The sequence below is a fragment of the Oncorhynchus masou genome, chromosome 18, assembly GCF_036934945.1.
Source record: "Oncorhynchus masou masou isolate Uvic2021 chromosome 18, UVic_Omas_1.1, whole genome shotgun sequence".
NCBI lineage: Eukaryota > Metazoa > Chordata > Actinopteri > Salmoniformes > Salmonidae > Oncorhynchus > Oncorhynchus masou.
In genome coordinates, this window is record NC_088229.1 from 57179199 (window position 1) to 57189704 (window position 10506).

General features: G+C 43.1%; 1 protein-coding gene across 2 annotated transcripts; it reads right to left on the reverse strand.

Moving 5' to 3' along the window:
- Nucleotides 1–29: 29 nt before the first annotated feature.
- Nucleotides 30–6712, reverse strand: LOC135504907 (retinol dehydrogenase 13-like). Of its 2 annotated transcripts, XM_064923833.1 has the most exons (7): nucleotides 6533–6712; nucleotides 6184–6302; nucleotides 3472–3627; nucleotides 3190–3294; nucleotides 2824–3036; nucleotides 2554–2655; nucleotides 30–2369 (listed from the first exon to the last, which is right to left on the reverse strand). In XM_064923833.1, the coding sequence occupies exons 1-7, from the start codon at nucleotides 6595–6597 to the stop codon at nucleotides 2038–2040; spliced, it is 1092 nt and encodes a 363-aa protein (XP_064779905.1). In that variant the 5' UTR covers nucleotides 6598–6712; the 3' UTR covers nucleotides 30–2037. The 2 variants fall into 2 exon arrangements, with proteins under 2 accessions (XP_064779905.1, XP_064779906.1); XM_064923834.1 differs by lacking the exons at nucleotides 6184–6302; nucleotides 6533–6712 and adding an exon at nucleotides 6009–6174.
- Nucleotides 6713–10506: the final 3794 nt, after the last annotated feature.

Below are 10506 nucleotides of genomic sequence, written 5' to 3' on the forward strand. Positions count from 1 at the left end.
GAGAGAAATAAGCTTTTTGTGCATAGGGAAAATTTCTGTAATCTTTTATTTCAGGTCATGAAACATAGGACCAAAACATGTTGCGTTTACATTTTTGTTCAGTATACAAATGCCTCAAGGCTCACACAGACATGATAGATATGTTTCTAAATTTTACCTCAAGGCAAGAGTGAATAAATCATTGCAGAACCTTCAGAAAAGATACAGAAACAAAAAGGTCATTGTTTTCATTGTCAAAAGTGTTTCCATAACACCATATTCTAGGTGGCCATTAAAAGAATATGATTTTGTTTTTTATAATCTAAATGTATCTGTGCATGTTTAGGGAGAGCAATAACAGTGTCTCTTTTATGGCCCTTCACAACCATATGTTAAAGTCTTCCTGGTATTCCACTTTACAAAACATTACCTGCTTTTCCAAATCAGAGGGATGTGGAAAACCCTTGATCTCCTATTACCCTCAGCTTTTTAGGGTGGCACCAGGGAGTGTCATTGCTGGTAAACTGACACCAGATTTGGCTGGTGAACGGTATTAGTTTCCAGGGATCGAAGCTCATCAGAGTACATTCAGATGGTGGATGTCTTCCTCTCAATCTGAATTTGGGGATTTTATTGACAGGAAGAGCCCTGTGAAATGGATCCCTCAGAGAGTTCAGGGCTAATATATCCAAAGCACTTAGGCTGTGTGTATGCCAACAGTATCCATTAATGCAGGCCAGCCTGGACAGTTTTATCAACAGTTTTTTGACTCCAGATAGTGAGGTGATGTGTTGTTATAAAGCAACAATGTAGCTACAGCAAAACATCAAGACAAGTAACATATTTTTGGTGAGACACAGTCAAAGCTTGCAGAAGCTCTGTGTGTGTGTGTGTGTGGGGGGGGGGGTTAAGAAATGTTTTATTTGGTCTCCATTTTCTTCATTACATAAGTGGTCAAAATGTGTTGCCCTCATAGTTTGAAAGCTCACCACCAGGTGGTGGTAATTGGCAGATTACAGTTTTTAAAACACTGGCAAAGCCTGTAGAATGCTAACCCTCTTCCTCACAAACGATTAATAATACATAAACCAGACCAAACAAACATGACAGGGTTAAAGCATAAATACAGCTCCAGATTCCACAGTATGTGCTTATCTTAATCAGGTCTTGTGGGAGAAATCCGAGAATATATATATTTTTTAAGTTTGGGATCTATAATGCGACTCCAGGTATCTCATTATTGCGTTTCCACTTTTCTGATTCCGACTTTCACTCGAGTATTGTTAGATTAGCTCAGTGAATAATAGTATAATCAATGATAAGCAACTGCTTCTCCCGAGTGGCGCAGTGGTCTAAGGCACTGAATCTCTGTGCAAGAGGCGTCACTACAGTCCCAGGGTCGAATCCAGGCTGTATCACAACCAGCTGTGATTGGGAGTCCCATTGGACGGCGCACAATTGGCCCATGGTCGTCCGGAGAAGGCCGTCACTGTAAATAAGATTTTTTTCTTAACCGACTTGCCTAGTTAAATAAAGGTTAAAAATGTAAAAAATAATATGACAGGGGAACCATTTCCCTTGAGCCTCGTCATGGCCAGATGAGGCAACATTATACTTTACTCATTACAATACATGCAATGAGCTTGAGCCTGTGTGTTCAGTTCATAACACATTACAACTGTTTTAATAACAGTGATTTCCATCTCCTTCTGTCTCAGAGTATCTGGGCATGAAAGGTTTCCATAATTATTCATTAAAATATAACTTGACATTGGTTGGAATGAAAACCTGCTCCCTCTGGAACCTACTGTAAGCCAACACTCACTGTGCTGTTGGACAAGTCACTTCTGTATCATTGCCTCGATAACATCTCCAGATGTATGGACATTGGACAAGCAGGTGAAATCAAGCATTAGTCTGTAGCATATGCATATGTCTCACGAGCCTTAATCGAAATCTCAAGCTAGCTCCGATTTCATATTGTACATGCTCTTGTCGAGAGAAAATGTCACCTATGCAAAGTCAACCGTTCACTGTGACTTCTTTCCATATCAGGGCTCATACTCCAGGGTTCATCCCTGTTTGCTCAAGCGCTGACAGTGAGTGCTTGGCTATGATCTTTGTGTCTGGGTCTGTGCTAGGCTTCTCTTGGGCCCCATTTGAGGCTGGCACTGCTGCTGATGCTGCCTGCTCCAGCCCCATCAGCCTGGCACTGGCCTCCCACAGCCTCCGGGACACCTCCTGGTCGAGGGCCTTGGGTGCTGGCTCCTTCTCTATCATGACGTCGTAGTAGCAGCCCGTAACCCCCTCCAACTCCTCGGCCACGGCCAGATAGACACTAGGCTGTGCCCCCAGCTCTGGCCCCTTCACTAGGAGGGTGAAGACCGGACCTGCAGGGAGAGGCAGAGACATTAGGGGTCATTTGAAGCATTTTGTGAATAACTTTTCCTGAGTGATTGGGAGCTTCAACTATGACCTACTAAGCCTATTAATCTAAACTGATATGATGGTTTAGCAAACATTTTCACGTGAGTGGATCTCCAAGTGTAATAGACAATAAGGCGGCGGACTCACTGAGCACTGAGCTGGAGAATTGCGATTGGTGGAGGCCAGTGTGTCTCCCCAGCTCTGTGGCAACAACCCCGGGGTGTAGGCAATTCACAGTGACCCCAGTACCTGTCACAACAAAGATTAAGAACACAGTAATCAATACTGTAATCAATGGAAAATACAAACCCAACAACACGAAAATAACAAACCTATCCAAACAGAGGACAAACCTATCCATCCACACAGAGAACACACACACACACACACACACATATACAGAGCTACTGGACTTACCTTCTAGCCTTTGGGCCAGTTCTCTTGTGAATAGAACGTTGGCGAGTTTGCTTTGGCAGTAGGCCCGTTTGGTGTCAAACTTCTTATTGTCCCAGTTGAGGTCGTTGAAATCGATCTCCCCGACGATGTGGGCGAGAGAGGTCAGGTTGACCACTCTGCTAGGGGCAGAGTCCTTCAGCTTTTCCAGCAGCAGATTGGTCAGCAAGAAGTGGCCTGAAAAAACAGAGGAACACAGTAACATGAACATATGACAATGCCCATATTCTCCTATATTATAGCTATGTATTTATAATACAATGTAAAGCAACAGTATGAAATAAAACCCTGCAGAAAGTGCACACTACTTGGGAGTATTCAGGAACATACCTAAATGGTTCACTCCAAACTGTATGTCAAACCCATCCTCTGTCTTCCCTGCTGGACATCTCATTACGCCTGCATTGTTTATCAGCACATCCACATGCTTTTCCTCTGCAATGACATGAAGAAAACACACACACAGAGAGACACAGAGAGAAACACCGAGAAAGAGAGAGACACACACACACGATTGTCTGAGAATAGGGTGTAGCTCAACTCATAAAGTGGCCGTTACTTCCAATGGGTCTCATTTGAGTTGATGTCTCTCCAGTGCGTATTTTAACTGACCTTGGTTGACTCTCTCTGCAAACTGGCGGATGGATTTGATGGAGGCCAGGTCTATGTGGCGTGCGTAAACATGAGGATTCAGTGTCTGCCCCCGGATCTCTTTGGCAGCCGCCTCACATTTCTCCATATCCCTGCACCCCATAATAATTCGACCACCTGATTGGATGGAAAAGGATAGGAAATGGGAAAGAGTAGCTACGGTTGAAGTTGAAAGTTTACATACACTTAGGTTGGATTCATTAAAACTCATTTTTCAACCACTCCACAAATTTCTTGTCAACAAACTATAGTTTTAGCAAGTCGGTTAGGACATCTACTTTGTGCATGACAAGTAATTTTTCCAACAATTGTTTACAGACAGATTATTTCACTGTATCACAATTCCAGTGGGTCAGAAGTTTACATGCACTAAGTTGACTGTGCCTTTAAACAGCTTGGAAAATTCCAGAAAATTATGTCATGGCTTTAGAAGTTTCTGTTAGCCTTAATGACATCATTTGAGTCAATTAACGGTGTACCTGTGGATGTTTCAAGGCCTACCTTCAAACTCAGTGCCTCTTTGCTTGAAATCATGGGAAAATCAAAAGAAATCAGCCAAGACTATAGAAAAAAAATTGTAGACCTCCACAAGTCTGGTTCATCCTTGGGAGCAATTTCCAAAAGCCTGAAGGTACCACGTTCATCTGTACAAACAATAGTACGCAAGTATAAACACCATGGGACCACGCAGCCGTCATACCGCTCAGGAAGGAGACGCGTTCTGTCTCCTAGAGATGAACGTACTTTGGTGTGAAAAGTGCAAATCAATCATAGAACAACAGCATTGGACCTTGTGAAGATGCTGGAGGAAACAGCTACAAAAGTATCTATATCCACAGTAAAACGACTCATATATAGATATAACCTGAAAGGTCACACAGAAAGGAAGAAGCCACTGCTCCCCCAATGGTGGAACAAACTCCCTCACGACGCCAGGACAGCGGAGTCAATCACCACCTTCCGGAGACACCTGAAACCCCACCTCTTTAAGGAATACCTAGGATAGGATAAAGTAATCCTTCTCACCCCCCCCCCCCCCTTAAATGATTTAGATGCACTATTGTAAAGTGGCTGTTCCACTGGATGTCAGAAGGTGAATTCACCAATTTGTACGTCGCTCTGGATAAGAGCGTCTGCTAAATGACTTAAATGTAAAATGTAAATGTCCAAAACTGCAATAAAAAAGCCAGACTACGGTTTGCAACTGCACATGGGGACAAAGATCGTACTTTTTGGAGAAATGTCCTCTGGTCTGAGGAAACAAAAATATAACTGTTTGGCCATAATGACCATCGTTATGTTTGGAGAAAAAGGGGGAAGCTTGCAAGCCGAAGAACAGCATCCCAACTGTGAAGCACGGGAGTGGCAGCATCATGTTGTGGGGGTGCTTTGCTGCTGGAGGGACTGGTGCACTTCACAAAATAGATGGCATCATGAGGGAGGAAAATTACGTGGATATATTGAAGCAACATCTCAAGACATCAGTAAGGAAGTTAAAGCTTGGTCGCAAATGGGTCTTCCAAATGGACAATGACCTCAAGCATACTTCCAAAGTTGTGGCAAAATGGCTTAAGGACAAAAAAGTCAAGGTATTGGAGTGGCCAACACAAAGCCCTGACCTCAATCCCATATACAATTTGTGGGCAGAACTGAAAAAGCGTGTGCGAGCAAGGAGACGTACAAACCTGACTCAGTTACACCATCTCTGTCAGGAGGAATGGGCCAAAATTCACCCAACTTATTGTGGGACGCTTGTGAAAGGATACCCAAAACGTTTGACCCAAGTTAGACAATTTAAAGGCAATGCTACCAAATATTAATTGAGTGAATGTAAACTTCTGACCCACTGGGAATTGGATGAAAGAAATAAAAGCTGAAGTAAATCACTCTACTATTATTCTGAAATGTCACATTCTTAAAATAAAGTGGTGATCCTAACTGACCTAAGACAGGGAATTGTCACTTAGATTAAATGTCAGAAATTGTGAAAAACAGATTAAATGTATTTGGCTAAGGTATATGCAAACTTCCGACTTCAACTGTAGGTAACTCATAATTGATACTAAGGTCGTTCTGGCTGTTTTCTCAAGCAATTATGGTTGCTTGAATTACTTGTAACAACTAGGCAATCACACAATAGTAAAGACAAACATTAATAATAGTAAAACTATAATAATAGCCAGTGTGTCACGTTCTGACCTTAGTTCCTTTGTTTCGTCTTTGTTTTAGTATGGTCAGGGCGTGAGTTGGGGTGGGCAGTCTGTTTGTTTTTCTATGTTGGTTTCTGTGTTCTCAATCAGAGGCAGGTGTCGTTAGTTGTCTCTGATTGAGAATCATACTTAGGTAGCCTTTTTCCACCTGTGTTTTGTGGGTGTTTATTTTCTGTCTTTGTGTATGTCGCCAGACAGGACTGTTTCGGTTTTCGTTCGTTCACTTTATTGTTTTCTGTATTTCAGTGTTCAGTTTGCTTAATTAAATATTACATCATGAACACTTACCATGCTGCAAATTGATCCTCCGATCCTTCTCGCTACTCCTCCTCAAAGGAGGACGAGATCCCTTACACAGTGACCAAAATGGAATATAATTGCATTGTCTAAATATGTGCTCTGTAGCCTACTAATAAGCCATTGTGTAAAATAAGTGGTTATGATGTAGCCAAATTCTCTGTACCTCTCTTGGCCAGTTCTTTGGCTGTCTCTTTACCAATCCCAGTGTTGGCTCCTGTTATGACCACGGTCTTCCCTGGAATTTTAGCCTTACTGGGACAAGGGCCTCCAGTAACATGGTTCCTATGGGGAGAATGACACAATCATAATTCAGAGTGACACACAGGCTGTGAGATATGGTTTAGAAAGGTTTTGGCTACACATTACAACATGCAATGTTAAAAAGCACTGTGCATTATATATCTTTAACTGTGACACTGGCAGTTTCATTACATCAAACCCCTGATGGATTGGGCAGCTTTGTCATAAGACTACAGAAGCATCAGCGAGAATTAATTTCTTTGGCGACTCACTTCAATAAAACAGCGGACCCAAACACTGTTCCAAAGACCGAGACGGGCAGAATATATTTGCTCATCGTTTTTCGAAGATTTACACACACAAATAACACAAGACAGGTTATAAAACTGCGAACAAACAGGAGACTTTCATAATATCCTCATGGACAAGGTTAAAGGCGCACGGTAATACACGTCAACCAGTTCACAGGCGTCTGACCAATCACAACGAAAACATTCGCCAATAGCATTATGGGACTTATAGTGTAATACTTTTTTTTTTAAACGATAACTGCGTTACTATCTTGTACGACAAAATGTTGAAAGTGCTATGGAGAGAAATAGTAATTACGTATTTTTGTAGGCACTAACTCCACAATGGTCAGTTGGACAAAGCTTATGGGGACTTTAATGGCGTTTTGTAGGATAAACCCTCGAAATTAAGGTCTGTGGTCAACACAGGCTTAGGAGATCTTATACATTTTGTTCTATGACATAATCTTCATCAGCTAGAGAGGAAGAGGAAGAGCGAGGCCCAATTCAGCGGAGATGCATCCACCAATCCAAAGAAAGGATAGGCAGGAACTAGACAGCCCATAGTGCTGCCTTGTGGACAATGACTCCAATTATTAGGGCCAAAAACGAAACTTAAGAACCAGAAGTAAAAAATCGCACATATAGAACAGATCTACTTCTTCTTAGACTTGCTTTCAATGAGAATGACAGATTTATAACTCACATCTGCCCAAAATATACATATTGCAGCTTTAACCACAGAATTAGTCATTAGAATACTTAATAGGATCTCTATGATGTTAACATTCTAATTCAGCAAATTATGAAGAACTAGGCTTACTTGGTATTAAATCAAAGTCTTTGGAGTAGGTGTCCCAACTGACGAATACCCCTGCAGAAGCCTGAAGTGCGGTGTGACATTTTGATATTCCCACTCTTGTGATGGGTTATAAACCTGTGTCTGTACATGTTTCCCAACTGTTCATTTTTTGTATCGATGTCAGTTTTTTGTGCTTTTTAAGAACAACCATCAATTAAGTCTTTGTGAAAGTGTAGCACTAGCTCTACAGCTGCACCATTGAGAGCATCTTAACTGGCTGCACCACCGCTTGGTACGGCAACTGCAAGGCACCCGACCACAAGGTGCTACACAGGGTGGTGAGTACGGCCCAGTACATCACTGGGGCCAAGCTCCCTGCCATCCAGAACCTCTATACCAGGAGGTGTCAGAGGAAGGCCCAAACTATTGTCAAAGGTTCCAGCAACCCACGCCATAGAATTTTCTCTCTGCTACCGCACGGCAAGCGGTAACAGTGCACCAAGTCTGGAACCAACAGAACAGCTTCTACCCCCAAGCCATAAGACCGCTAAACAAGACTGCTAAATAAATGATCAAATGGCTACCCAGAATACCTGTATTGACCATTTTTTTGCATTAACACTCTCTCTCTCTCTCTCTCTCTCTCTCTCTCTCTCTCTCTCTCTCTCTCTCTCTCTCTCTCTCTCTCTGTCTCTCTCTCTCTCTGTGTCTCTCTCTCTCTCTCTCTCTCTCTCTCTCTCTCGTACAGGGTGACCCCCTGTCTGCATTGTACATTAGGACATGTCTTATTGATGTTCTCTAAAGAGATGCTGATGATCCCAGACACGTCCTCTCAAGCTGACCCAACATCAGTGGAGTAAACAAGTCTCCTATGCTGTCAGAACAGCTCAGTGTCTGAGCCACATTTATAACCAGGGGCGCAACTTTCACCGGGGACAGGGGGGAAATGTCCCCCCCACATTCTGAAATTGCATTTTCGTTTCCCCCAGTTTTATCATTGGAATGTGATACAAAACGAGGCAATGGTGTGTTTTAGGACCATGCGGACACCCCCGAGCGGTCGAATAGACTGTTTGGAGTGTTTATCCGACTGGATAAAAATATATATTAAAAAAATTATGTCCCCCACCACTTCTAAAACCAAAGTTGCACCCCTGTTAATAACACACATCTAAGCTCTCCATATCTAGACCACCCTCCCCTTGAACACTCTTGTTATATAACACTGGGACATTACAAACAATGTATGGGGTAAGGATGGATATCCACAGACCTTCTTGCACTGGCAATAGGAAATAGAGAGAGACAATAAAGGTTAGGAAGATTACATTTCATGATGACATTTTTTGCCAAGCTTTGATTTATTTTCAGAGGAATTAGAGAACAAATGTAAGCATGACAGGCCACTGATGTTATTATATCCTTTTAGAAAGAAAAACAGTGCAGTAAAACAGTCCACTGTTTTATAGTTCACTTTGGGGAACAAGAAAACAAGTTTGAGAACAGAGAGAAAGGAGGCCACCCCTGTAAATGAGAGGAAGAGGTGACACACAAAAGTGAAAACTAGGACAAGAGCAATGAAGGTCTGGTGTCTGAAAAAAGAGGAGAGAGAGAGATGGAGGAAGGAAGGAAGGATACAGAGCAACTTCTCTGGAGAGAGAAAGAGTGAGAGAGAGAGAGGGAGAGAGGGGAGAGCAGACAAGTAGTGTTGCTCTATTTGTTCACGGCTCAAGCCCCCCTGGACTTACTTGACCCACACCGCTCCCTTTTGTCAGTCCACAGTACTTGACCTTCAACATGATTTATGACAGCCTAGTTCTCACTTTCTGCCTCACTGCTTTTTGCCCAATTCCCAAAGAGTGTGAGAAGTCTTGAACCTCTCAAAAGGTGAGATCATCGAACTGATGATACTTTATCAAATAACTGTCTTTTCAATACATGTTACTTGAACAGGAAAAGACTGCAATAGAATACTCTGAGGTCACTGATATTGTTTCAAGACATAGGTAGAGGCAGACATACTCTCAGTACTGACATACATTCACCGAACAGTTTTATTAGGTACACCCATCTAGTACCAGGTCGGATCCTCCTTTGCACCAGAACAGCCTGAATTCTTTGGGGCATTCTACAAGGTGTCAGAATCGTTCCCCAGGGACCTTGGTCCTTGCTGACGCGATGGCATCACACAGTTGCTGCAGATTGGACGACAGCACATTCATGCTGCGAACAGCCCGTTCCATTTCATCCGAAAGATGCTCTATTGGGTTGAGATCTGGGGACTGCTCAGGCCACTCAAGTTAACTGAACTTGCTGTCATGTTCCAGGCCATGTTTTTTCACTCCTCAATTGTCCATTGTTGGTGATTGCTGGAGCCGCTTATTCTTGTTTTTACCTGATAGGAGTGGAACCCGGGGTGGTCATCTACTGCATTAGCCCATCCATGACTGAGTTGTGCATTCCGAGATGCCATTCGGCACACCACTGTTGTACTGTGCCGTTATTTGTCTGTTTGTGGCCCGCCAGTTAGCTTGCACAAATCTTTCCAATTCTCCTTAGAACTATGTCATCAACAAACTGTTTTCACCCACAGGGCAAAATTCTCCGGAACACCTTGACACTGTCGTGCGTAAAAATCCCAGGAAGGCGGACGTTTCTGAGATACTGGGTCCGGCGAGCCTGGCACCGACGATCATACCACGATCAAAGTTACTTAGGCCACTCTTTTTCCCCCTTCTAATGTTCAATCGAACAGTAACTGAATGCCTCAATGCCTGTCTGCCTGCTTTATATAGCAAGCCATGGCCAGCCGAGACACTGTCTGTAGGAGCGATCCATTTTCATGAACGGGGTGGTGTACCTAATAAACTAGCCGTGTAGTTGTTACAGAGGCTGAAGCTCCTTTTTCTTTCCTCTTCCGTGGGCTGATCCAGTCCTGGTTATGTGTGTAACCAGCTTATCTTCCACACCCTGTAGGCCTAGGCTGTCTTAGTTCTGGAGCAGCGGGTCTTGAGTGGAACAAATGGCCAGCCTGAAGGGGATATGGCAACGACTAGTTCCCAACCGTTCAACTCCTCTACTCGTCAACCTTTCTGATCCGTGATTTCTGATGACTGCTCAGGAAGGATTAGTGGGCGACTATGCGCTAAGGTTG